Source organism: Mesoplodon mirus, assembly GCF_964341445.2.
Source record: "Mesoplodon mirus genome assembly, chromosome: 5".
Classification (NCBI taxonomy): Eukaryota; Metazoa; Chordata; class Mammalia; order Artiodactyla; family Ziphiidae; genus Mesoplodon; species Mesoplodon mirus.
The window spans coordinates 18,514,058-18,540,313 of NC_138980.1; the positions used below are offsets into that span (position 1 = coordinate 18,514,058).

General features: G+C 40.1%; 1 protein-coding gene across 2 annotated transcripts in view; it reads left to right on the plus strand.

Annotated features, from left to right (window-relative positions):
- Positions 1-26,256, plus strand: part of SFXN1 (sideroflexin 1) — a 47,258-nt gene that overhangs the window by 13,543 nt on the left and 7,459 nt on the right. Inside the window, exons 2-9 of one of the 2 annotated variants that reach the window (XM_082623007.1) lie at positions 1,618-1,790; positions 13,970-14,140; positions 14,878-14,976; positions 16,512-16,587; positions 17,180-17,265; positions 18,418-18,545; positions 20,867-21,011; positions 21,335-21,384. In XM_082623007.1, coding sequence (XP_082479133.1) covers positions 1,627-1,790; positions 13,970-14,140; positions 14,878-14,976; positions 16,512-16,587; positions 17,180-17,265; positions 18,418-18,545; positions 20,867-21,011; positions 21,335-21,384 — 919 coding nt within the window. In that variant the 5' untranslated portion in view covers positions 1,618-1,626. The remainder of the gene's footprint in view (positions 1-1,617; positions 1,791-13,969; positions 14,141-14,877; positions 14,977-16,511; positions 16,588-17,179; positions 17,266-18,417; positions 18,546-20,866; positions 21,012-21,334; positions 21,385-26,256) is intronic. The other variant, XM_082623008.1, reaches the window with a different exon arrangement.

Here is a 26,256-nt window from a genome sequence, read left to right on the forward strand (position 1 = left end):
TCTGGGCCTAACATGCTTGATTTTGATCCAGTGGGCCGTGAAATGTGTTAATCTGAGATTCTGATAAAGTTCAAATGACAGGTGACCGCACCTGACATCTTAACAGACCAATGATCTAGTGAAGCACTGAAAAATAACTTAATGAAAAATACCTGGAAAAGAAAGCCACTATAAGAACCAATATTAGAGGGCTTCCATGGTGGTGCAGTGGTTGAGAGTCCACCTGCCGATGCAGGGGACACGGGTTCATGCCCCGGTCCGGGAAGATCCCACATGCCGCGGAGCAGCTGGGCCCGTGAGCCATGGCCGCTGAGCCTGCGCGTCCGGAGTCTGTGCTCCGCAACGGGAGAGGCCACAACAGTGAGAGGCCCGTGTACCGCAAAAAAAAAAAAAAAAAAAAAAAAAAAAAGAACCAATATTAGAAATATAGAAAGAGGAAAGAGGTATGAGAAAGCAATTGTTTGAAGTCTTAATAGTGATAAGATTCTTTGACCTGCTAATATCACATAGATCTAGTTTAAGGAAGTCACCAGTTATGAGGAAAAAAATTAATAGGCAAGGATACAGCATTATTTTTCATGGGGAAAAACTGAAAATAACATAAAGGTTGAAGGTGTTGCTAAATACCTGAAATGAATATTTAGTGCCATACGGAGTGCTCGTGAAATAAGTACAGCAGGAAACAATCAGGATATTAAAATATAGAGTATGATATCAACTTTATTTTTTTAGTTAGAGGATAATATGTATAGAAAATGTCTGCAAGGAAATATATCAAAACATCAACAATGGTTATTTCAGCAGGGCTAAATTATAGCAGATTTTGTTTCTTTATTCTTTATTTTCCACAATAAGCTTATATTATTCAAAATACTACAATAAGCATGTATTATAGCAATACAAAGCCGCTCTAAAAATAAGCATATATTACTCAGCGAAAGAAACTAGTTACTTTGGAAAAAAGTAATGGTTCTTAGCCAGAAAATAAGTATTTTATGAGGAAAATAATACGCTCTATGTTATTACTATTTATGGGGTTGTCAAAATGTGTTTTTCCCACTATGACTCTGTTAGATTGAGGAGGATAATTTTTCATTTTTGATTGGTGGTTTATACTCTGAATAAGGCTGAATGAATCTGAATCTTTTTTTAATTGTAGAATTTTTAGCATGTAAGCCTTTTTGCATAATTAGTCACTTCTACTTGTAGGAAAAACCAATTTAGTAAACCAGAATGCCGCAGTAGTTTGACGTTGGTTCTTTCATCCAGGAAAAGTGTTTCACACTTCAGACCCTATTATTGTTGATGTTATTTTTAACTTTTTATATTTTTATTTTTTTCTGAAGAATAGATTTCCAGAGTAAGGGATGATGAAATACTATGTCCTTATAAAAAGAACTATGTGGGAAATTATTGAAATTTGGTTAAGATAAATTAAGATTTACAGACAAATTTAGCTTTGGATTTAAATAGCCTTTCTGCCATTTATAGCAAAATTATTTTCATAAATAGGAATGTACATAATTCTTTATTTGAAGATTAGTGTGACTACAAAGTTTCTAAATGTGTAGTGACTTTGTAAGTCTTAACTAGGCCTGTCCTTTTGACCCTCTACAGTCCAGGACAATGTCTGGAGAACTTCCACCAAACATTAACATCAAGGAACCTCGATGGGATCAAAGCACTTTCATTGGACGAGCCAATCATTTCTTCACTGTAACTGATCCCAGGAATATTCTGTTAACCAACGAACAACTAGAGGATGCAAGGAAAGTAGTGCATGATTACAGGTAACATTAACAAGTATGCTTTGGGGCTTAATATATTAATAGATCATCATGTTAGCCTATTGTCTTTAAACCTTCCCTTAGTGATTTTTCAACATTTTTTTTTTGCAATTGAATCCTTTTAAAAAAAAAATGTAAGAAATAGGAAGACGTGTTTCATTCCCCACTGTTGACCCTTAACACAGATAGCCAGGGTTCGTAGTAACCTGAAAATAAGCCAGCCATCCCTCCAACTCACAGGTGCCAATCCATGAGGTCCCCTTTCTAGAGCCCTGCCTTCTACTTGCCAATACAACCACACCTGCATCCACAACTTTCTGTCACCAGATGGAGACTGAATCTTACAAAAAGCAAGTTGTCAAGAATTAGGGTAGGTTGTTTGCTTCTTCTCAGATTAAGCCCCAGTGTATAAACCCCACATATAGTAGCTCAGATGGGAAGGATGCTGGTGGCACAGTCTGTAGGTTTGGGATGGACTCCGTCAGTTCAGAGAGCCAGGCATGAGGTGAGAGAAGAGACATGCTCTAAGGCAATGGTCACAACTTTCTTTTTTTTTATTATTTATTTAATCTTTTAATACAATTTTTAAAGGTTACACTCCGTTTACAGTTACTACAAAATATCGGCTATATTCCCTGTGTTGTACAATACATCCTTGAGCCTATCTTATATCCAATAGTTTGTGCCTCCCACTCCCCCACCCCTATGTTGCCCCGCCACACTATAACTGCTAGTTTGTTCTCTATATCTGTGAGCCTGCGTCTTTTTTGTTACATTTACTAGTTTGTTGTATATGTATGTATATGTTCCACATATAAATGATATCATACAGTATTTGGCTTTCTTTGTCTGACTTATTTCACTTAGCATAATGCCCTCCAAGTCCATCCATGTTGCTGCAAATGGCAGAATTTCATTCCTTTTTATGGCTGAGTAGTATTCCACTGTGTGTGTGTGTGTGTGTGTGTGTGTGTGTGTGTATGCCACATCTTCTTTAGCCATTCATCTGTTGATGGACATGCAGCTTTCTTGATAAAAGACCATATAAGAAATATTTCAGCCTTCGTGGACCACAGAGGATTTCTGTCTTATTCTGCATGTTCTGCCTATTCTTAGTGTCTTGGGGGTTTGTTTGCTTGTTTGTTTGTTTTCTAGGGCTCTTTTTTTTTTTTTTTTTTTTCAGTACGCGGGCCTCTCACTGCTGTGGCCTCTCCCGTTGTGGAGCACAGGCTCCGGACGCGCAGGCCCAGCGGCCATGGCTCACGGGCCCAGCCGCTCCGCGGCATGTGGGATCTTCCCGGACTGGGGCACGAACCCGTGTCCCCTGCATCAGCAGGCGGACTCTCAACCACTACGCCACCAGGGAAGCCCTCTAGGGCTTTTTGTTTGTTTAGTTGTTTTACAATCCTTTAAAAGATGTAAAAATCACTCTTAGCTAGCCAGCCATACAGACCACAGACAGTAGTTTGCTGACTCCTGCTCTCAGGGAAAGTCAGCCAGAAGCTGAGATTTGGATTAGTGGGAGCTATGAGCCTAAACGTGCCGAGAATAATCCATGTAAGGTACGTATTTAACTGTCACATGTCAGTGAGGCCACCAAGGGCGGTCTATAAACTTTGTTACCAAACACTGAGTCTGGCCAGGTCTTAGCATGTGCAGCTGTGCAGAAAGAGGGCTCCTGAGAAGCAGATCATGGAGCCCTACGAGCAAGTCCTGAGGAGCAAGGCAGAGGAAGGCAGCAGAAGCGCATTTCAGAATTCCGGCAAGTCAATGTTCCATGATTCTGGAACAAAAGCCATAAAAAGAGGAGAGGTGGAGATGTAAAGACAGCTAGAGGAGTTGAAAAGAAGCCATAAAAGAGATTGCAAAGCCCCTAAACTTGTAAGAGCAAAATTAAAATCTTCACTGGAGGCAGTGGTCTCCACCAAGGTGGTCAGTAATGACATCAATGGTACCGAGAAAAAGTGGAAACAGAGATGCTGGGGATAAACCTGAGTCACTCTCCAAGGATGAAGATCTGAGGTCGGCACACTTTTTCTGCAAAGGGCCAGATGATAAATATTTTCAGCAGTGCAGGCCCTACAGTCTCATTCTGTGTTGTTTTGCTTGTTCACCACCCTTTAAAAATGGAAGAACCATTCTTAGCACACCAGCCATTCAGAAATAGGCGTGGGCTGTAGTTTGTCAACTCCTGATATAGATGAAAAGGTGAGAGTGTGGAAAGGATTATATTTCAGGGGGCTAGAGGATGGAGATATAATTTATTGATATATACATTATAATATTGATAATTTATTGATATAATTTATTGATGCTTCTCAAGGAGAAACTAGAAAAATGTGAAAGATGTCATAGTAAGTAGGTAAAAGAATTTTCCTGTAATGAGGTCAAACATCCACAAATTAGGCTCACCCTGTTTCAGGCAAAGAGACCCACATATGGAGATTTTTTTTTTCTTTTTTCTACAAAGCAACTTTTAAAAATTTCATAAACATTCAAACAGGGAAAAAAAGTTATTAAAAAAGAACAAATGACAGAGAAGTCTCAATCTTCTTATCTATGCACTGAGTGCCAGAGGACAGTAAAGGAACATGTGCCGAGTTTCCAGGAGAAAGCATGTAACCCAGGAATTTTATACCAGAGTGTCTCTGTTTACAGAGGCAACAGAAAAATACATAACAACATCAGAAATAAACTCCTCATAAATCCTTCTTGAGAGGTCAGGAGATGAAGCAAAATTGAGTTCAAAAATAAGAAATCCATAGTATATTGTGATTCCTCAAACAGTTCAAAATAGAATTACCATATGATCCAGCCATTCTACTTCTGAGTATATACCCAAAAGAATTGGAAGCAGGGTCTTGAACAGATATTCGCACACCCATGTTCACAGTGGCATTACTCATAATAGCCAAAGGTGGAAGCAACCCAAGTGTCCATGGATGGATGAATGGCAAAATAAAACGTATATTCACACAATAGAATACTATTCAGCCTTAAAAAAAAAAAGGAAATCCTAACACGTGCTACAACATGGATTAACCTTGAAGACATTATGCTAAGTGAAATAAGCCAGTCACAAGAGGACAAATTATTGTACAATACTACTTATATAATGTGCCTGGAGTAGCCAAATTCATAGAGACGGAAAATAGAATGGTGGTTGCCAGGGCCTAGGGGGCCGGGGAATCAGGAGTTATTGTTTAATGAATACAGTCTCAGTTGAGGACGATGAAAACATTCTGGAGATAGATGGATGGTGGCAGTATTTGGACAATAACATGAATATGCTTAGTACCACAAAACTGTACAGTTAAAAATGGTTGAGATGGTAAACTTTGTTATATATTGTATTAGAGTAAAAAAAAAAAAGGAAGGTGTAATATAAATAGACTAGTGACGAATGTCAAAACTGTTAAAATAGAAATAGTTGTTGCATTTCTAGTTATAAAGCAATGTATAGGCAAAAAGAAATTTTAAGTGTTTTGTAAAAAATAGTAATAGCTATCTGAATCTAAAGCCCTAGATTGTAGTATCAAAAAAAAATTTTTTAATTAAAAAAAAAGGAAGAGGAATTAAAAGTATACCAAATATTTATCTTAAATAGGAGGTGGACTCAAAAGTATGTATGGTTTGGGTCTTTACCATGTTAGAGAAACGTATTGTAGAATGGTTTTGAGAATCTTTTTTTTTTTTTTTTTGCTGTACGTGGGCCTCTCACTGTTGTGGCCTACTCCCGCTGCGGAGCACAGGCTCCGGACACGCAGGCTCAGCGGCCATGGCTCACGGGCCTAGCCGCTCTGCAGCATGTGGGATCTTCCCGGACTGGGGCACGAACCCGTGTCCCCTGCATCGGCAGGCGGACTCTCAACCACTGCGCCACCAGGGAAGCCCAGTTTTGAGAATCTTAATGGTAACCACTAGTTAAGTTAAATCTTAGTATATATCTTCTAAAACCTCAAAGGCATAAAAACAAAGACAGTGTAATAAGTATAACTAAAGGTAAAACGAAAAAACTGTCATAGAAGCTTTTAAAATAACGTAAAACGAGATGGAGGAGGCCAGACAACTTAGTAATAACAGTATGTGTAAAAGGGATTAAAACCCTCTATTAAAATCAGAGACTTTACAATTGTGTAAAAACACTTAAAAAGCTCAACAGTGACATGGCATCTCAATCAGAATGCATGAGGGTTGCTAGCTACATGACTAATGTAATGTATGAGGTCATTGTGCATGGAAAAATTCCTTCAAGAATCATTGAGCACCTCACCTTCTTTTCTCTTCACCTTTTAGGGAATATAAAACCCTTAAAGTCTGTGTCATAAATTGCTCCACTGGGGATTAGGGGTAATGCTGCTTTTATCATGTCTGCTCTTATATTCATTATATATCTATATCTATATATCTATATCTATATATATCTTTATATATTCATCAGTAAAACCAATTGGTGAATTAATGGATAAGAAATACCCCAGAGTTCTCCTCCTACCCACTAAGAAACAAATTAGCTGTGAACTCTCAGAGGAGAATAGCTCAAACGGTTAGTTGGAGTCAAGGAAGTATCATGTACAGTGTACCTTCAAGGATTATGAATACCAATAATCTATAGTCCTCATGGGATACCAACGTGCTATTTTAGTATAAATCCAAAGGGAAGTAATAAAAATGGCTGACATTACAAAGCAGGACGAAGGTAACTTCAAATAAAAAGGAAGCTGTATGAAAATCGGACAAAATTCAGTTCAGAGCGAATAGATCAGAAAAATTTGATATTTATAAAATGACCAAGTTCGGTATTCATGAACTAGTTAATGATACATCAAAATATACAAAGAAAAGACTGTTAGAAATACAGACAGAACTTGATTAATCACGTCATAATTGTTCAGTACTTTCCTTTAACTGTACAAAAAGAAAAACCAAAAGTAAAATTACAAAGTAAAAATAATGAGAAAATTTAATATGAAAACGTAAGGGATTGTGCCAGAATTGTACTCTGAGTGGAAGTTTATTGTTTTACATGTCTCTCTGATCAAACCTTAAAGGCTTACAACAAATGAACTGAGACTTCAGCTTAAGAGATTAAAGAACAGCACAAAATAATAAAAAGAAAATAACAATAGCACATGCTGTGTAATGATACTGCCTGAATCACTTCATGTGCATTCATTTAAGCCTCAACAACCCTTGAAGGTAGGTGCTCTCGTTATGCCCATTTTTCAGATGAAAGAACTAAGGCAGAAAAGTCAAAATCCTGCCACTGTTAAGTGGCAGAGCCAGCATAGAAACTCAGACAGTCTGACTCCAGAGTTCATGCTGTTAACCACTATATAGACTGTTTTTCAAAGAAAACAGAAGGTCATTTTTTTAAGGTCAGAAATTAACAGAACTGAAATATACATGAAAAACTCGTTCTCTGATAAGCCCAGAGAAAGATAAGCCTCTGGCACGTCTAGTCAATATAAAATAAATAAAGCTCAAAATATGTAACAGGAGGATAAGAAAGTTGCCTGTGAGAAATAGAAATATAAAAATGAAGGGGATTCCCTGGTGGCACAGTGGTTAAGAATCCTCCTGCCAGTGCAGGGGACATGGGTTCGATCCCTGGTCCGGGAAGATCCCACATGCAGCAGAGCAGCTAAGCCTGTGTGCCACAGCTACTGAGCCTGCACTCTAGAGCCCGCGAGCCACAACTACCTAGAGCCCGTGCTCTGCAACAAGAGAAGCCACCGCAATGAGAAGCCCGTGTACCGCAATGAAGAGTAGCCCCTGCTCAACACAACTTAGAGAAAGCCCATGTGCAGCAACAAAGACCCAACGCAGCCAAAAATAAATAAGTTAAATAAATAATTTTTTTTAAATGAAGCCTACTATGTAGCTCTTTGCTAAAACTTTTAGAAATATTAGTGAAATGTCTAGCCTTCTATGAATATATAAATTACCAAAATTGACTCAATCCAAAATAAGGCAAGGAAAGAGGGAAAAAAAAAGGAACAAGGAAGAGATGAGACAAACAGAAAACAAAGAACAAGATGGCAAAATAAATAAATAAAAATAAAACTTTCCCACAAAAATCTCCAAGGCTAATTAGCATCACAGGTGAAAGAAATTATTTCTTCACAGAAAGAAACTATATCAATTCCATCACAAACTCTCTCAGAAAATAGAAGAGGGGGGAAGACTTCTTCATCCATTTTATGAGACCACTGATAGCAAAACCAAAGGGATTACAAGACAAAAATTACAGATCAATATCCCTCATAAACATAGACACAAAAAGTCCTCAACATGGCTTCCCTGGTGGAGCAGTGGTTGAGAGTCCGCCTGCCGATGCAGGAGACACGGGTTCGTGCCTTGGTCCGGGAAGATCCCACATGCTGCGGAGCGGCTAGGCCTGTGAGCCATGGCTGGTGAGCCTGTGCGTCCGGAGCCTGTGCTCCTCAACGGGAGAGGCCACAACAGTGAGAGGCCCGTGTACCGCAAAAAAAATCCTCAACAAAATTTACAACTTAAATCTAGCCATCTTTAAAAGGAATAATACCCAAAATAAGCAGAACCCAAATATGGTTCATCACAAGATTGCAAGTTCATTTTAACATTTGGAAATCACTGTATCAGTAGACTATGACAGAAAAACATACAACCTTCTCAATAGGTGCAGAAAAAGCAGACAAAATCCAACATCCCTTCATGATAAAACTCTCAGCAAACTAGAAATAGAAGGAATAAAGTACATCTAAGAAAAGCCTATAACATCAAACTTAATGATGAAAGAATGAAAACTTTCCCCCTGAGATCAGGAACAAGGCAGGGAGTTCAGCTTTCACTACTTTTATTCAGCATTGGACTAGTATAGCTAGTCCAATAAGAAAAAAAGAGCAACAAAAATAAAAGATGTACAGATAGGAAAGGAACTAAAACTCTCTTCATTCACAGAAAACATGATCATCTATATAGAAAGAATCTACCAAAAATGCAAATAGAGTGTGTTTAGCACAGTCACAAGATATAAGATCAATATACAAAAATCAATTGGGTTTCTGTATAGTAATAATTAACAACTGGAAATTGAGATTTTAAAAATCATATTTTCAGTAGCAACAAAAATATTAAATGCCTGATTTCAAGACTTACTGTAAAGCTCAAGTAATCAAAACAGTATAGATATATAGATCAGTGGAACAGTATAGAGGATCCTGAAATAGACTCAAACATATATAGTCAATTGATTTTTAAATAAAGATGTCTGGATAATTCAATAGAGAAAGAATATTCTGTTCAATGAGTGGTTCTGGAAAAAATGGATTTCCACATTAAAAAAGAGTATCAATCTTTAAACAAAATCATAAACATAACTTGAAATGGATGATAGACCTAAATATACAAGCTAACACTGTAAAACTTCTAGAAGAAAACAAGATAAAATCTGTATGACTGGGCTCCCCTGGTGGCGCAGTGGTTGAGAGTCCGCCTGCCGATGCCGGGGACGTGGGTTCGTGCCCCGGTCTGGGAAGATCCCACATGCCGCAGAGCGGCTGGGCCTGTGAGCCATGGCCGCTGAGCCTGCGCGTATGGAGCCTGTGCTCTGCAACGGGAGAGGCCACAACAGTGAGAGGCCCGCGTACAGCAAAAAAAAAAAAAAAAGAAAAAAAAATCTGTATGACTTTGGGATAGGCAAAGGTTTCTTAGATAAGACATAAGCATGAACAATAAGGGAAAAGATATGTCTCTCCACTTCGTAAGACACTGTTTAGAAAACAAAAATGCAATTCACAGACTGGAAGAAAATATTTGCAAAACGTATAGCTCATAAAGGACTTATGTCCAGAATAGATAAAGAATTCTTTTCATTCCAACCCAATTTGTTTAAATGGTGAAAAGATTTGAATAGGCTGATGACACTAAACCAAAGAAAATATAGAAATATCAAGTAAGCATATGGAAAGATGCTGAGCATCATTAGTTGCTAGGGAAATGCAAATTAAAACTACAATGAAATATCACCTCACACCTGTCAGAAACAAAAAGACAACAAATAACAACTGTTGGTGAGGATGTGGAGAAAAGGGAACCCTTCTGCCCTTTTAGTGGGAATGTAAATTGGTGCAGCCACCTATGGAAAATAGTATGGAGGTTTCTTTAAAAATTAAAAATAGAACTACCGTATGATCCAGCAATTCCATTCCTGGGTATTTATTCAAAGAAAACAAAAACACTAATTAGAGAAAGATATATGTACCCATGTGTTTATTACAGCATTATTTACAATAGCCAAGATATAGAAGCAACGTAAGTGCCAATCAATAGATGAATGGATAAGAAGATGTGGTATATATAGATATGTAAAACATCTCTTACTCAGCCATAAAAAAGAATGAAATCTTGTCATTTCCAGCAACACAGATGGACTTGCGTGTATTATACTAAGTGAAAATAAGTCAGATAGCGAAAGACAAATACTGTATGATTTTACTTATATGTAGAATCTAAAAAATAAAACAAATGAACATAAAACAAAAACAAACTCATAGATACGGAGAACAAACAGGTGGTTGCCATAGGAAAGGGGGTTGGGGGGAGGAGAGAAATTGGTGAGGAAGATTAAGAGATTCAAACTCCCAATTACAAAATAAATGAGTCACAGGTATACATGAGGCACAGTACAGTGTGGGGATGTGTCAATAACTATAATTTTAATATCTTTGTAAGATGACACATGGTAACTAGACTTATCATGGTGATCATTTTGAAATGTACAGAAGTACTGAATCACTATGTTGTGTACCAGGAACTAACATAGTGTTGTAGGTCAATTGTACTTCAAAAACAAACAGACAGACAGACAAACTCATAGAAAAAGAGATCAGATTTGTGGTTACCAGAGGCGGGGGTTGGGAGAGGGGGAATTGGCTGAAGGCAGTCAGAAGGTATAAACTTCCAGTTATAAAATAAATAAGCACTTGGGATGTGATGTACAACATGGTAAATAGAATTAACACTGCTGTACGTTATATATGAAAGTTGTTACGAGAGTAAAGTCTGAGTTCTCATCAGCATGACAAATATTTTTTTCTATGTCTTTAATTTTGTATCTGTATGAGATGATGAATGTTCACTAAACTATTGTGCTGATCATTTCATGATGTATGTAAGTCAAGTCATTATGCTGGATGCGTTCAACTTAGACAGTGCTGTATGTCAACTATATCTCAACAAAACTGAAAGAAAAGAGTATACATTGTAAAGTCTAAAAATGAAAAACAAAACAAAAACCACAATGAGATACCATTTTATACCTACTAGAATGGCTAAAAAGAGAATTGATAAATACCTGTGGTTCATTCACTGAATGGAGTACCACCACTCAGCAATTAACCGGTCACTGATACAGCAAAGATGGATCTGAAAGCACTATGCAAAGTTGCAGAAGCCAGACACATAATACTACTCACTCATATGATTCCATTCATGTGAAATTCTCAAAGAGGCAATACTGTAGTGGTAGAAAGCAGATCTGTGGTTGCCAGGAAGTGGGGGAATGACTCCTAAGGGGCCTGAGGGAACTTTTGGGTAGATGAAAATATTCTATACCATGATTCTGAAGGTGGTTACACCACCGTGTACATTTTTCAAAACTCATCAAATTGTATACTTAAATGAATGACTTTTATAATATTTAAATGATACCTTAATAAAGAGATTTAATTTCTTTTAATGTTATGGGAACGTAGAAAACAAAAAGAGATGCTTTCCCCTTTGGTAACCGTAGGTTTGTTTTCTGACAGTATTTTTCAATTTCATTCCTAAGAACAATTATGTATATATATATATATATATATATATTTTTAATATATATAAATAAATAAAATACCTGGGAATTAACTTACCCAGAAGTAGGAGGCAAGTACAGACCACTGGGCGACATTAAAAGATGCCTTTGAGTAACTGGAGAAATATGTGGTAGGCCTGGATAGAAAGTCTTATTGCTGTAGAGATAGCAGTTCTCTTCAGCTTAATATAGTTTTGGTCAAAATACAATTGCTATCCCCTATAAAATTAACAAAATAATTCTAAGAGTTATCTGGAAGAACAAATTACTGGGTGTAACTAAGGCACTTTTGAGGAAGCAGACGAAGAGTAGTGGAGTGAAGGATCATCGCTCTACCAGATATTAAAATGGACCCTCAGTTAAAATGGTGGGCTTGGCAGCAGGAGGTGTAGATGATGGGCACACTGTAGAAAGTCCAGAAATCAAGCCTAACATTCACAAAAGTTCATGATGGTAAATATAGCATTGAAATCTTGGTATTGGAAGGGCAGACCAGCCAACTGGAATCTAAAATTAAGCAATTTCACATATTCATATCTTAAGATAAATTTCCAATAGATTAAAACTGTGACCAAAAAAAAAAAAAAAAACTATTAGGAAAATGCAAAGAAGTATATAGGTGAACATACCTATAATCCTGAAGTGGGTCACGCCTTTCTAGGCAGAAACTTCATTTGTTCCTACCTGACTGCATAATAATAAAAATTTTCAAGGTGGCAGATAACATAACTAAACAAAATTATCCACATTGTATAAAGAATACAACAGGTTACCTAGATAATAATGATGGGGCTTCCCTGGTGGCGCAGTGGTTGAGAGTCCGCCTGCCGATGCGGGGGACCCGGGTTCGTGCCCCGGTCCGGTAAGATCCCACATGCCGCGGAGCGGCTGGGCCCGTGAGCCATGGCCACTGAGCCCGCGCGTCCGGAGCCTGTGCTCCGCAACAGAAGAGGCTACAGCGGTGAGAGGCCCGCGTACCGCAAAATAATAATAATAATAATAATAATAATAATAATAATGCTACTGCTGCTGAGGATTGAAAAAAACATACTCAAGTAGAGAAAAAGGAAAAAAAGATATATTTACAGTTTTAATATTTTACATAGCTTTTGTCTCAGCAAATGTACTCATTTCTTTCTAAATAATCTTGGATGTGGGAAAAGTTTTATTTATAAGGATATTTACTTCCTTATCCCGTACCAATGGAAAAGGTTGAAAGCAATTAAAGTGTCCAACAGTAGGGGATTGGTATAATTTCTAAGGCTGCCATAACACATTACCACAAACTGAGTGGCTTAATACAACAGAAATTTATTCTCTCACAGTTGCAGACTCTAGAAGTCTGAAATCAAGGTGTTGGCAGGGCCCTGCTCCCTCTGACGGCTCTAGGGCAGAATCCCTCCTTTCCTCTTCCAGTTTCTGGTGGCCCTAGGCTTGTAACTACGTCACTCAAATCTCTGCCTCTGTCATCACATGTCCTTCTTTGTGTGTCTGCACTTGGTCGTACAAAGGCATCAATCATTTGATTTGCTCCCTCCCGCCCCCGCCGATCCAGCATGACCTCATCTTAACTATGCAATTACATCTGCAAAGACCCTATTTATAAATAAGGTCACATTTTGAGGTTCCAGGTGGACAAGAATTTTAGGGGGGACACTATTCAACCCAGTACAGATGATATAGAAGAATATCTAAAGATACAGAGAAATGTTTACAAAATATTATTGAATAAAAAAGGTGATTTGATACAATGCCTTTAAATTAAACAATCATGTATAATAGATCCAATAAAAGCCTGAAAGGGCGTTTACCAGTGGTGCTAAGTTGGGAAAGGCTTGAATGATTTTAATTGTGTTAATGAATTCCTGCATTTTCTAAATTTCTTGCAATGAATATGTGTTTCTTTGATACAGAGGAAAAATAGTGAGCCTTTCTTATCTAGGTTTTCAAACTATAGGTTTAAAAATGAATTCACATTCTGATTGCTACAGCTTTTGTCTAATGAGTTAAAAATATCTTAGCATTTACAGAGTTCAAAGTACATTTTTAAATGTCATTTAAACAAAGAGTATTTCAAAGTTGAATACTTCCCTATTATACAAGATGCTTTTGTTTTTCCAAATTATGGGCAATTTGAGGTTTATGGGTTTGACATGCTCATTTTAAGTGTTTATTGTCTTTTGTATTATTAGAATTTCCCTGACTCTGTAATAGTTAGATTTGTCACTCCAGACACAGATGTTCTAGGTAAACATAAACTTCAGAATATTCTAGCTACATGTCTTTAGAGCACTGGTGAGATATTTGGAATGAATAATTGCCATGTTATTTGTTGCTGTTTTCCTAGGCAAGGAATTGTTGCTCCGGGTCTCACAGAAAATGAGTTATGGAGAGCAAAGTACATCTATGATTCAGCTTTTCATCCCGACACTGGTGAAAAGATGATCTTGATAGGAAGGATGTCAGCTCAGGTTCCAATGAACATGACCATCACAGGTTGTATGATGACATTCTATAGGTGAGTTCTGGCAATGTAACGACAGTTTGTTTGCTTTATATTCCAGAAGCTTAAAGTACATTTTTTTATGTGAGTGGTTTTTATCGAAATAAATGTCATTTCATGTGGAGTTTCATTTTGTATAAATGTTGCGATTCTAGGGGGTTGTTTTACCTTTTCCCTCTGTTGAATAGAACTCTCCTTCTTGCCCAAAAGGAGGTTGAATTTCTCCCTAAATCTTAGACCCAAAAGAAAATGAGAAAGAAAATAAAAAGATCCTCTAAGCAGATTCTGTTTAATCCATTCATATGATATAGGTATAAGTATAGGTGTAGGTGTAGACAGATAGGCTTATACATTATACATGTAGTGAGGAGGGACCAGAAATAGCCTACAAATGGCTTTTTTCCCTAAGAGAAGGGACCTAACATTAATCACATTAATTGAGTGCCTACTCTTTGCTGGGCTTCCTTAGAAATTTAAGATAAAATTTAAATAAGTTAGCTCCATCCTCACCCTAACCCTCTGAGTTCGTTGCTATCCATATCTAACGAATGAGGAAACTGAGAATCAGACAAGATAAAAATCTGCCCAGCCACACCGGTCCTCGGCCTTTGACCCAGAACACACAGTCCTGGACCCAGCGTTCTCCCTTCTCCAGTCCATCTCCTCTCTGGTTACTGATGCTCACGTTGTCCATTCTGCATGCGGCTAGTTCACAAGCGCTGGTGGGTATGTGATGGATCGTTCTGTTTCAGGACCACACCGGCAGTGCTGTTCTGGCAGTGGATCAACCAGTCCTTCAATGCCGTGGTCAATTACACCAACAGAAGTGGAGATGCTCCCCTCACTGTAAAGTAAGACTGGAAGATTTAACTGTCCTCTGCACTTCTCTGGGGTTCATTTGATTCGCTGGTGTTGCTCTCCTGGTTAAAAAAGTATATTCGTACAAATTGTTTATATGGTTTGGAATCCTAGGGAGCATGTTTTTCAGTAGTGTTTCTTTTCCTCCCTTTCTATGTAGGTAACGGTTTTTTGCAGCCTGCCTTTTCAGACATTATCCATGCTGTTAGTGGCTCTCGTAGGAGGACATGGCTCCCACACCCTAGGGCGCATCCCCCACCTCACCCCCGCAGAACACACAGCAGGCGGCTCAGGGCTGGCTTGTGTGAAATGACACACTGTACCCCCATCCACCCTGTGGGTGTAGACAGATACCAACATCAAAAGTAGCAGAATCAACAGTGTGATCTCTGCAGAAATCCAGGGGAATTTTATATCTGATTTGTCTTTAAAATAGGACGCCTCCGGAACCCAAAAGAAAGTGAATGGATTTAAAATTTTGCCTCCTGTGAAAAGATGTTCAGATAGGCTAAAGTGATTAGTTAACCAAAACTTTGAGCCTAACTTAATAACACTTCAAAGCATTTTCTTTTTTGTTTTAACTCTCAAATTGCTTTTGACCATCTGTAGTCTTCTATTATCATCCTAGGGAACAAAGAAGATTGAAATCTGCAACCCAGCAGTGCTGATCACACCTTCATTTCATCCAATCCTTGAATTAAAATTTATTTTAAAATAAAAGAGAACTGATTGGGCTTAATTGTATTTTGAGGATGAGACTTATAGTATTTTTATACCATAAGATGTCATTTTTAGAATGGCAGCACTGCATTTTTACTTTCAGTATGTATAGTGATATTTTGAGAAGTCTTTTTTTATTTAAGCAAATATGCTACAAATATTTAACCTAATATGCATCTTCCCACATTTGTAACTCCCTGCACAGTCCCTGCTTCCTTCTCCCCCCACCCCACCACGCATACATATTCTCTATGTCTACTCATTTGGCGTGGTAGTTAGGTTCTATGTGAAGAATGCCATTTTTGTATATGGGTCTGCTTGCTTTTTCTCTGAATATCTCTACTTGTAGAGTGGTGACGAATGTTGTTTCGTGGGATCTCCTTTTTAAAATTTATTTTATTGAACTATAGTTGATTTACAATGTTGCGTTAGTTTCTGCTGTACAGCAAAGTGATTCAGTTACACATATATACGTTCTTTTTCATATTCTTTTCCATCATGGCTTATCACAGGATGCTGAGTATAGTTCCCTGTGCTGTACAGTAGGACCTGGTTGTTTATCCATCCTCTATATAATAGTTTGCATCTGCCAACTCCAAACTCCCAGTCCGTCCCTCCCCAACCCCGCTCCCCCTTGGCAACCACAAGTCTGTTCTCTACGTCTGTGAGCCTGTTTCTGTTTCTTCGACGAGTTCATTTGTGTCATGTTTTATGGAATCTGTTCTTAATCCTTATTTCTTCCAAACGTGTCGGGCTTGCGTTTTCTGACATACGCTTGTTGTTTATGTACTGTTGTCCTTCCTTTCAGTGAATTGGGAACAGCTTATGCTTCTGCAACAACAGGTGCTGTAGCAACAGCTCTAGGACTCAATGCATTAACCAAGGTACTCAGAGTTTTATTTCCATAGCAGTAGAGCTTCTTACTTTGTTCTCACCTGCCTGGCTCTAAGTCTCTCTGTTAATTTCTCAAAATAGTTCAAGTCCTATGACTCTCTTATTGCAGTCAGTATCTTCGACTGCTTTCTTAAAGTATATCTTTCAATACGTTTGGGAAGGAGTGTCACTAATAACAGCTGCCAAGACCCTGGTCTGTACCTGGCACTGTGTATTCAATGCTAAATGCTCACCCACCCACACATCCCACCAGAGGCTGGGTGCCGGGCTGGGTACCTCCAGGCACTCCCCTGAAGAGGTAGAGGAGTCGGCATCTGAACCCAAGACTGGGGGACTCCAAAGCCCCTGCTCCATCAGCCACATAAAGCCATCAAAATATCTTGGCAGTCTGCCTTGTCCCAGTATGCCCAGGCTGGAAATAGAAAAGTACCTCTAGGGAACCAAGTTTTGAACGTACTCTTGGCCCAAGTTTCTATACAAATAGGACTCTGCATTTGTAGAGGTTTTCAAGAAGAAATAAGTACTTGCATTCAGTACTACAGGAAAAATAAGATCTTGCTTTTGGAATTATCTTTTCTGCAGCATGTCTCTCCGCTCATAGGACGGTTTGTTCCCTTCGCTGCGGTAGCTGCTGCTAACTGCATTAATATTCCATTAATGAGGCAAAGGTAAGGTTAATATGCCCTCTTAGAGAGGACTTGTGCTTGACAGTAGGGTCTTATAATAATCTGCTTTGTTGAAACTTAAATAAATTTGTTTTATTTTAATATATACAGATGAAGTTTTATGAGATCTGGGATCTGCTTCCAAATAATCTGGTTTTGGGGGCGAGGGTGGGTCCATTGATGAAACAAGGTCAGCTCTGAGTTGCTGATTATTAAAGCAGGCTGATGGCCTTATGGGGTTTAGAATAGTCTTTCTACCTCTGTATAATAAAAAGTTTAAAAATAGATCTCAAACTTACGTCTATGCCTAGAAAACTTCTTCTATACAATAGGTTCTTCCCCCCTTCCCCCAAATTTTCTCTTGGGGTTTCAAATAATATTAATCTATATCTCTGGAAGTATTTTTTAGTGCTGGCAAAAATTAAAGGAGAAGAGAAAATGAGAAAAAAGCATTTTGGAATGGATACCGAAAAACAGGGTAACAGTAGGAGCTATAATTGTAGCAGTAGTGACCATAGTTAAATGTCCAATAGTTCCGTGTACTTGTGACTCCTGTGTCCCTATAGTTAGTTTATTTTTTATTTTTTATTTTATTTTACTTTTTTTTTTGCGGTACGCGGGCCTCTCACTGTTGTGGCCTCTCCCGTTGCGGAGCACAGGCTCCGGACGCGCAGGCTCAGCGGCCATGGCTCACGGGCCCAGCCGCTCCGCGGCATGTGGGATCTTCCCAGACCGGGGCATGAACCCATGTCCCCTGCATCGGCAGGTGGACTCTCAACCACTGCGCCACCAGGGAAGCCCTATGTTTTAATAATTATATCTATCTCTCATTTGGAAAGTTGCTCAAATTTGCACATGAGCTTAGAAATCAGCCTTATCTCTAAGTTAGCGTATTCACCTGTTGAGTCCTATTGTTATTCAAAATGCTACACCTTTTTTTTTTTACAAAGTTTACTAGCATTATTTTACTTGTGTGTCTATCACACGAGGATTAAGCATGTTTGTGGTTTTAAAAATAGACTTATTAGTGCCAAAAACGACACTGGAGTGGATTTTTGGATTAAGTAGGGACTTGGGCTTTCACAGCTTCAGAACTGTTTCCAGCCATTCCACGAAGGCACCTTTGAACTTCTTTGCCCGTGTCTTGCTCTCTAGAGAACTCAAACTTGGCATTCCTGTCACAGATGAAAACGGGAACCGCCTGGGCGAGTCGGCAAACGCTGCCAAACAAGCCATCATGCAAGTAGTCGTCTCCAGGATCCTTATGGCAGCCCCCGGCATGGGTGAGTAGAACTTTGCCATCCACTGATTTATTCGGTACGTTTCAATCAAACAAGCGTTGGTGCACCAGTGAGCAATAACCGCAAAGGATCCCTTCCCTTAGTGGAAATTACTTTCTGGCGGGGGAAGCAGAAAACTAACAAAAATAAGTAAAATATGAATATGTGAGATGGTTATAGAGCTAAGGGGGGGAAAAGAGGGTTGGGGATCTTGGGGTGGAAGTGCTATCGAACGTAAGTCCGTGTGCCCGACATATAGTGAGGCCAAACGATGCCAAAATGTTGGAGTTTGGAGCAGAGAAAGGTTTATGGCAGGGCCATGCAAGGGCAACGGGTGGCTCATGCCCCCAGAAACCCCCGAAGGGTTTCAGCAAAGCATGTTGAAAGGCCAGGTGAGGGAGCGGGGGCACAGGGTGTGTGCTCAACTCATGCACAATTCTCTGACTGGTTGATGGCGAGGTAACAGGACAGTTAACATTATCAATCCTTAGGCACCAGAAGGTCTGGGGGCTACGTGCTCATGATCATCAAGTAGTTAATTTCTTCCATTTGGTGGTGGTTTTTAGCATCTGAAAAACTCGGGAAATATCCATGAGGTACTGTTAGCTGGGTACTTCAGAGAGGAGATGCAGCAGAGGATATGGGGAAGGGGTCTGTCCCAGGAAGACCCCGTGGGTTCCTGCTTGGTTACAGAAGTAGACTAGACAGATTGGAGGGAGGGAGCCAAGTGGTTCCAGAGTCGAATATTCTGGGCAGATGGAACAGCAGGAGAGCAGGGAGCTGTGCCCGGTGTGATGGAAGCATCACAGGAGGCAGGTGCGGCGGGAAGAGAGAGAAGGGGGTGGGAACAGTAGAAAGGAGTAGAAGAGGCCCCAGTGGGCAGAACGCAGATGGCCCTGCAAGGGTTTGGAGCCCTGGCTTTTAGTCTGAGGGGTAGGAGGCCGTGGAGGGTTTCGAGCACAGGAGCGGTAATAATAATCCGGCTTAGGTTTTAACTGAGTGACTCAGGGTCCTGCGTTGAGAGTAGGCTGAAGAGGGACCAAGAATGGTGGTTGGAGACTGTTCAGGAAGCTGTTGACTACTGCAGGCAAGAGATTATGGTAGTTGGACCAGGGCAGTGACAGTGAAGGTGATGACAATTTGAAGGAAAAGAATTTGATCTTTGTAAATCTTGAAAAGAAACTTCCAAAAGTTCTTGAATAGGAATAACTTCTACTGAAGATTTATTTGTATCAGTTGGAAACCCTTAGAGCATGAACCAAGTTGGGTTAGTTATAGCAGATATTAATATGTGACTCAGTTTTGTCCATAGGGCTTGGACTCAACATGACCAAAAGCAGAAAATCTCCATTGTGATTTAGTTCCTCTGAGAATCTCTGGTCCACTCCTAAGGCTTCTTCAGCTACCCTCAGACCAGGGCTCTCGAGAAGGTTCTCAGACTTACTCAGAAACCAGAGGGCCCGGGAGTACATAACTCTTTGCAGAAAAATATAAATATATATTTTACAGAGAGAAATGAGTATGTTTACTTTCCTTGTCTAAATCAAATGCAAACAGCACTTGGCTATTAACTAAACTCTCAAAAGAAGCATACTTAATCAAGTGCTGTCAGGTTTTCTCACTAATATTTTTTGTTGTCTTTAAATTCCTTTTGTCACTGGGAAAGCTCATCAGCAGACAAGTAGGAGTGGGCAAAGGAAAGTTGAAGGAAAGGGCATGAAAGAAAACTTTGAGGCACATTCCAGCTAATTGCACTCCAGCTATTTGGTTATCTGATTTAACCACCATTAAGTGATTTAACAAAGAAGCACCTCAGTGCCCTCATGAGACAGTTGTGTGCACCGTAGGGGTGAGTGAATGGTGGAAACCACAGTCGTGAACTGTAGGCCAAGAGTCCCCTGAGTCCAGGACCAGCACATTATCACTAACCTATGAGGAGGCTGGGGAGGCCACCCCAGAACACCTGCTGAGCCCAGATTTCCAGTTTGCCGAAATCAAGGTGGCCATTCTGGCTTCTACCCTGTGTGGGCTTTTGGTTTTGTTCTTTCCCATTTTGAAATATGACGCTCCTCTTTGGAGTTCAGCCAGCCCAACAAATTTGTTTCCAGTGGCTTGGTTACTTTAAACATTATTTAGTGCCTGGAGAAGGAACACAATCTTTCTATCCAGTGAAATCTCTAAAGGTAATTGATATATTGAAATTGATGTGACAGTTTAGTCTGATAAAAATCATGAATAAATGAACTAACGCTATCCAATGTTTTACGTGCATCATTGCATCTAATCATCCTGGCTAGTTTGATACAATTGTCCCTATTATATAGATGAGGAAAACAGAAAACTGAGGCTCAGAGAAGTGTTTTCCAGGATCACCCAGCTAGCAAGTGGTCTGCGTGACTCAAAGCAGGAATCTTTATACTGGACTCTACGTGGGATGGACACCCCGGGAGGGCTGCATTTGTTTCATTGGTATAGGAGGGAAAAGTTCCTGATGTTTGTACTGTTGTACTGTTGCATATTTAATGTTAGATATAAAGTTCTCTTCAAGATCATAAAATTTTCTGGCTGGCAAAGAGCATTGTGTTAGTTTTCAAAAATCTAGAGAATGGAAACAATGGATTTTTTAAAAAACACTAAGGTATTTTAAAGAATTATTGCAATTACTTTTACTCTGCCAGTGTGAAAATAGCCTAAAAGTAACATAAGCCTTTTGTGAAATTGTTGGGGGAAACAAAAAAATAGTGAGCTGAAAATAGACATGAAGATTTAAGTGGATCTGTCTTTACTTCCAGCCATCCCTCCATTTATCATGAACACTTTGGAAAAGAAAGCCTTTCTCAAGGTAAGCCCCAGTTCTACGTATCCTTATCTCAATCCTTTCAATTTGTTTTCAGACTTCAAACTGAAATATTTCCCACATGAATAGTGAGGCCAGTGGCAATTGGGCACTTCAGGGAATATTTTATTTCTAATATCAGATATTTGAAAAAGCTCTCATAAATCTTCACTTATTGAATGCTGCCCACTCCTCTTGAGAGGTTATAACCCAGGTACACATTCACTGTAGTCATCAGTCGGATCCCTAGCTAGGTAATAATGAGGAGATGGTGTGAATTTGGAATGCTTTGTTTGTAAGTCCCGATACATACTATCAGAAAGGAAAAAATAATCTGGAGTAGTAGCTTCACAGAACACTGAATTTAGTGCCCTGATGTATTTTTCTTTGATGATCATATCTAATAATCTATTAATCTGTCAGCCGCCTCCCCTCAGGGTCTGAAAATATTATAGGATGAAATTGTCACTGAGAAATCTCTGTGCATTGTCTTCATTCTTTTTGTAACTTCCATGATTTAATGCAATCATATTTATGCTTCATCTTAGCTTTCCAGTTCTTATAACAAGTAGGAAAGAGTGGGATAGGGTGACTCATTTGGCTCCTGCTGTGTTTAGAAACTGACACCATTACACCTGCGGGGAGGAATGGGTCCAGTTCCTTGCTGGAGGAGCAGGTGTGTTGTAAACACTGCAGCCCTCTTGGGGTGAATTGTTTTGGGTCTTAGCGACAGAACTCTCACACTGAGAGGACAGTATCGGACTTTGAAAAAAGGACATGGTTCACAGACCAAACACTTCCTGAATGATTTCTGTGATTAGGAGAATTCTAAGTGTCCAACAGGTAAATGTTCATTGACCTATATTCACCCTGTGGGCTCCAGGAGGAAAATTAAGGCCAATACTAAATACTTTCAATACAATCACATTCTTAGAAAAATAAGCCAAGAAAGTATGCTTTGAAAAAATAGTAGTGTTGCGTGCCTCATTTGACTGGCATGTCGATGCACCAACCCCATGTGAGGGAAAGGGGACCCTCTCTTCAGCAGCCCCCTCACAGTCTTCCTTGGGAGATTTGGGTACGTGAGCAGATTATATTCCCTGAGCTTCTTCCTCTGGCAATCTTACATGTCAATGTGAATTGCAAGATAGGGTGTCACAGTGGCTCTGTAGTGATTGAACTATCCCATTGCTCCCGGGAACGTTCCCAGGGGGGGATCCACAGACCCCGGGGCCACTCCAGGAGGCTGCATCCTCAAATGCACTCTGAGTCCCCGTCCATCTCCTGTGAGGGTTTCTACAGCCTTAAGTGTAAGATTAAACAAAAATATAAAACAGTTACACTGATTTAATCAGTAAAGCTATTAGTGATGACCAAAATGTAAATGTGACCTCATTTGACATAATTTACCTACTTCGATAAGCCCTTATTTTGAGAATTCATGAAAAGGCTTTGCTGAAGTCTGTTTCTGCTGCAAAATTTAGAAAAGATGAATTCTTTAAAGCTGCTCAGGGATTAGTTTATGTACTAGAACAGGGACTAGCTCTTGAAATTACCAAATTATGTAAACAGATGAACTCTTTAAAGCTGCCAAGGAATTAGTTTATGTGCTTGAACAGTGACTAGATCTTAAAACTACTAAATTACATAAACATCTAAAACTCACCAACGTTGACATTTCAGTGATTTTCAAATAATCTAAAAATAAAAAAATTAATGCTCCTTCCTCTCTCCACCCCTGCTTTCCTTATGGGAAGTAATTTAGGCTTTGAGGGAGAAAACCTATCAATGAACTTAGAAAGGGGGCCATCAACATAATTCTCCAGGATGCTAATAGGAAGTGACCCATCCAGTGGATCCATAACTTTGCAGACATGGAATTGATGCCCTGGGTTCTTCTCCGCTGGCTCTTGATCTGATAAGTCATTAGGATTATAGTCTTTCTGCAAGGGCATATGTTGACCCAGGCAACCTTTGGATTTGCCTGGTTGTTAATTTCTTAAGGTATTGGCATGCCAACTTTGGGAGCAATGGAGAATCAAAAACCATGTTTAAGGGGCTTCCCTGGTGGCGCAGTGGTTGAGAATCTGCCTGCCAATGCAGAGGACACGGGTTCGAGCCCTGGTCTGGGAAGAGCCCACATGCCGCGGAGCAATTGGCCCCGTGAGCCACAATTACTGAGCCTGCGCGTCTGGAGCCTGTGCTCCGCAACAAGAGAGGCCACGATAGTGAGAGGCCTGCGCACCGCGATGAAGAGTGGCCCCCACTTGCCACAACTAGAGAAAGCCCTCGCGCAGAAACGAAGACCCAACACAGCCATAAATAAATAAATAAATAATTTTTAAAAAAAAAGAACATAGGGGTTAACATAATTTAAAAAAAAAAAGAAAAAAAAAAAAAAGAAAACAAAAACCATGTTTAATAAACCCAACTTCCCCCTCCCATGGAATTTAAGCAAAATCAGGTTTTTAAAGCAAGACCAGATTTCTGGGTAGATACAAGTCTTGGAAACTGTCATCTCATCATGTTAGTTTGTCTGGCATAAAAGTGAACTTTTGCAAGAGAGGAATACTTTTGCAGGTGTGGCTCATTCCATCAATAATATATGATTGTCATGAATTTGCAGGTGACTGTGAGAGCAGTTGGGAGGCCACCTTCAGTGGCAGTGTCCCCACCATTGAAGCTTTCCCATCCCCTTCTCTCTGCCTCTCAAACGTCACCCAGCACCCAGTAAGCAGAGGTATGTCAGCAGCCCGGCTCTGGAGTGGAGGCTCCTAATCTTGCCAGCTGCCACTGCTGGTGGGACATTATTCCCCAGAGTCTCCCTCCAGGCTGTGGATATTGAGCACACATGGCTGCTTACATGTGAGCTGATCGTGGTGTGGGATTCCAGAAATTCTGTAGGAAAGTCTGCATTCGACCCTACATTCATGCTAAAGAGTTAGGTCACCAGGGAAGACATGTGAAATGAACTTGGTCCTTTACTCTCCCAACTGTCATGCCTTTGAACTCCTGGGGTCTCAGTGTTGTTGGAAAAGTTGCCACGGTTACTCTAATATCTTGGTGACAAACACTGGGCAGGAGACATGGCTGGGCATATTGCATCATTTTCTTGCTGGGACAGACAGAAATTGCTGTAGATACAGCCTGGCATTTTCTTCCATGAAGCAACCAGCAAATGATACAAGCAGTTAGCCACTGTTGCCACACTGCCCTAGGCTTTTCACAACAATACATTAATAAATATTTTGTTTTCCTCCCTTGTTTTTGTTTGTGGTTTTCAGCTTTGCTTGGTACCATACCCTTCAATAATCATATACAGGTGTGCCACCTCGATTCCCCTCTGCCCACCCCACTCCACCACTTAAGGGCCTCATGTGGAACTGGAAGGGGCCGCTGGCATCAGAAGCCATGGGGCAGGGTTGGGGGAGGCGGTCAGAGTAGCTCATGGGTCAGTCCGAGCGCCTCACTAGCTACGAAGGGTCTGGCTGCAGCTGAACTCGTTCAGACCTCTGTGGAGGATGATGCTTTGAAAAAGCAATGGCTAAACGTTGAGCTCCTCAGACGTAACATCCCATTCCCACGTTCAGGGTTGCTGTTACACTGAAATACTGCATTTTGCCCATGTAGTGAGGACTGTAGGACTTCACTGATACCTATGGCCATTCCAGAAGCATAGGCAGAGCAGCTTATCTTCCTATCCATATGTTTCCATCTGCAAAGCACTTTCACATGCTATTTGGAAGGGCAGGCTTTTCTGAGCCCTTTTACAAAGGCTTAGAGGTCATTTCCTCAGCCGTTCATCATGTCCACGTGGGTGGCATCTGCCTGGGTCGGTTAGCCCTCTGATTGTTCCCGCAGCTCCAGCGGCCAGATGTGCCTCTCTGCAAGGATGTACTTATCTGGGCTTTTACCTTGAATATGACCAGACTCCTCTGCAAACATGAAATGAATTGAATGTTCTTGGCTTTTTTAAACCGTGAGCTTGGGGAGCCTTTGGCACGACTCATCCTTCCCCCCACGCTTTATCTTTTCCCAAATGGAGCGCTGGCAAAAAGCATCAGCTGTGGGCAGGTGACTCACAGAAATCTTTGCAGTAAACCAAAAAGTTCACTGCTTAAAATCTGGTGCTTTTCCCAACAGTGTTCTTGAAGAATAGCTCCTGTGGTTTCTTTACTTTGCTGGCACTTTCATTGGGAATAAAGTTGATACGGTTTGGGTCAGATAAGAGCTGCTCATTCCTTAAGTTCTAGTTCATTTATATTTTCTTTAATAAAAGTGGACGGCTCTGTCTACTCAGTTGATTTTCAGGATTGTCTGCTAATGGAGTGTGAATGTAGTGTTTATTTGTTCATTCATTTATTTTATTCAGCAGCCCTTTGTTGAATGCCTGTTGCATGCCAAGCAATGTGCTAGGTCCTAGCATCAGAGAAATAGGGCTTGGGCCCTGCTCTCAGGGACCATATAGCATGGTGGTGGGGAGAGGCACAGGGCAAATGGTTCCAATACATGGTGAGTACAGCGTGAGGCACAAAGGGAGCATAGAAGAGATTTCGCCCCCAACTGCCATAGGTGGGCAGAGGCTTGAAGACAATTGGCCAGGGACATCTGCTTTGCAGAAGTTCAGAGAAGACACAGAGCATGGCTTGTTGGGAGACTTGTAGATGGTCAGGTTGCCTGGGATGTGGGCTATGTGTAGGGAACTGACTGTACCATATATAGAAATCAACTCCCAATAGTTCATGGAATCTAAATGTAAAAATCTACAATTGTCAAACTTCTAGAAGAAAATATAGCAGAACATCTTTGAGATCTAGACTTGGGCAAAGATTTCTTAGACATAACACCAAAAGCACAGTCCACAAAAGAAAAAATTGA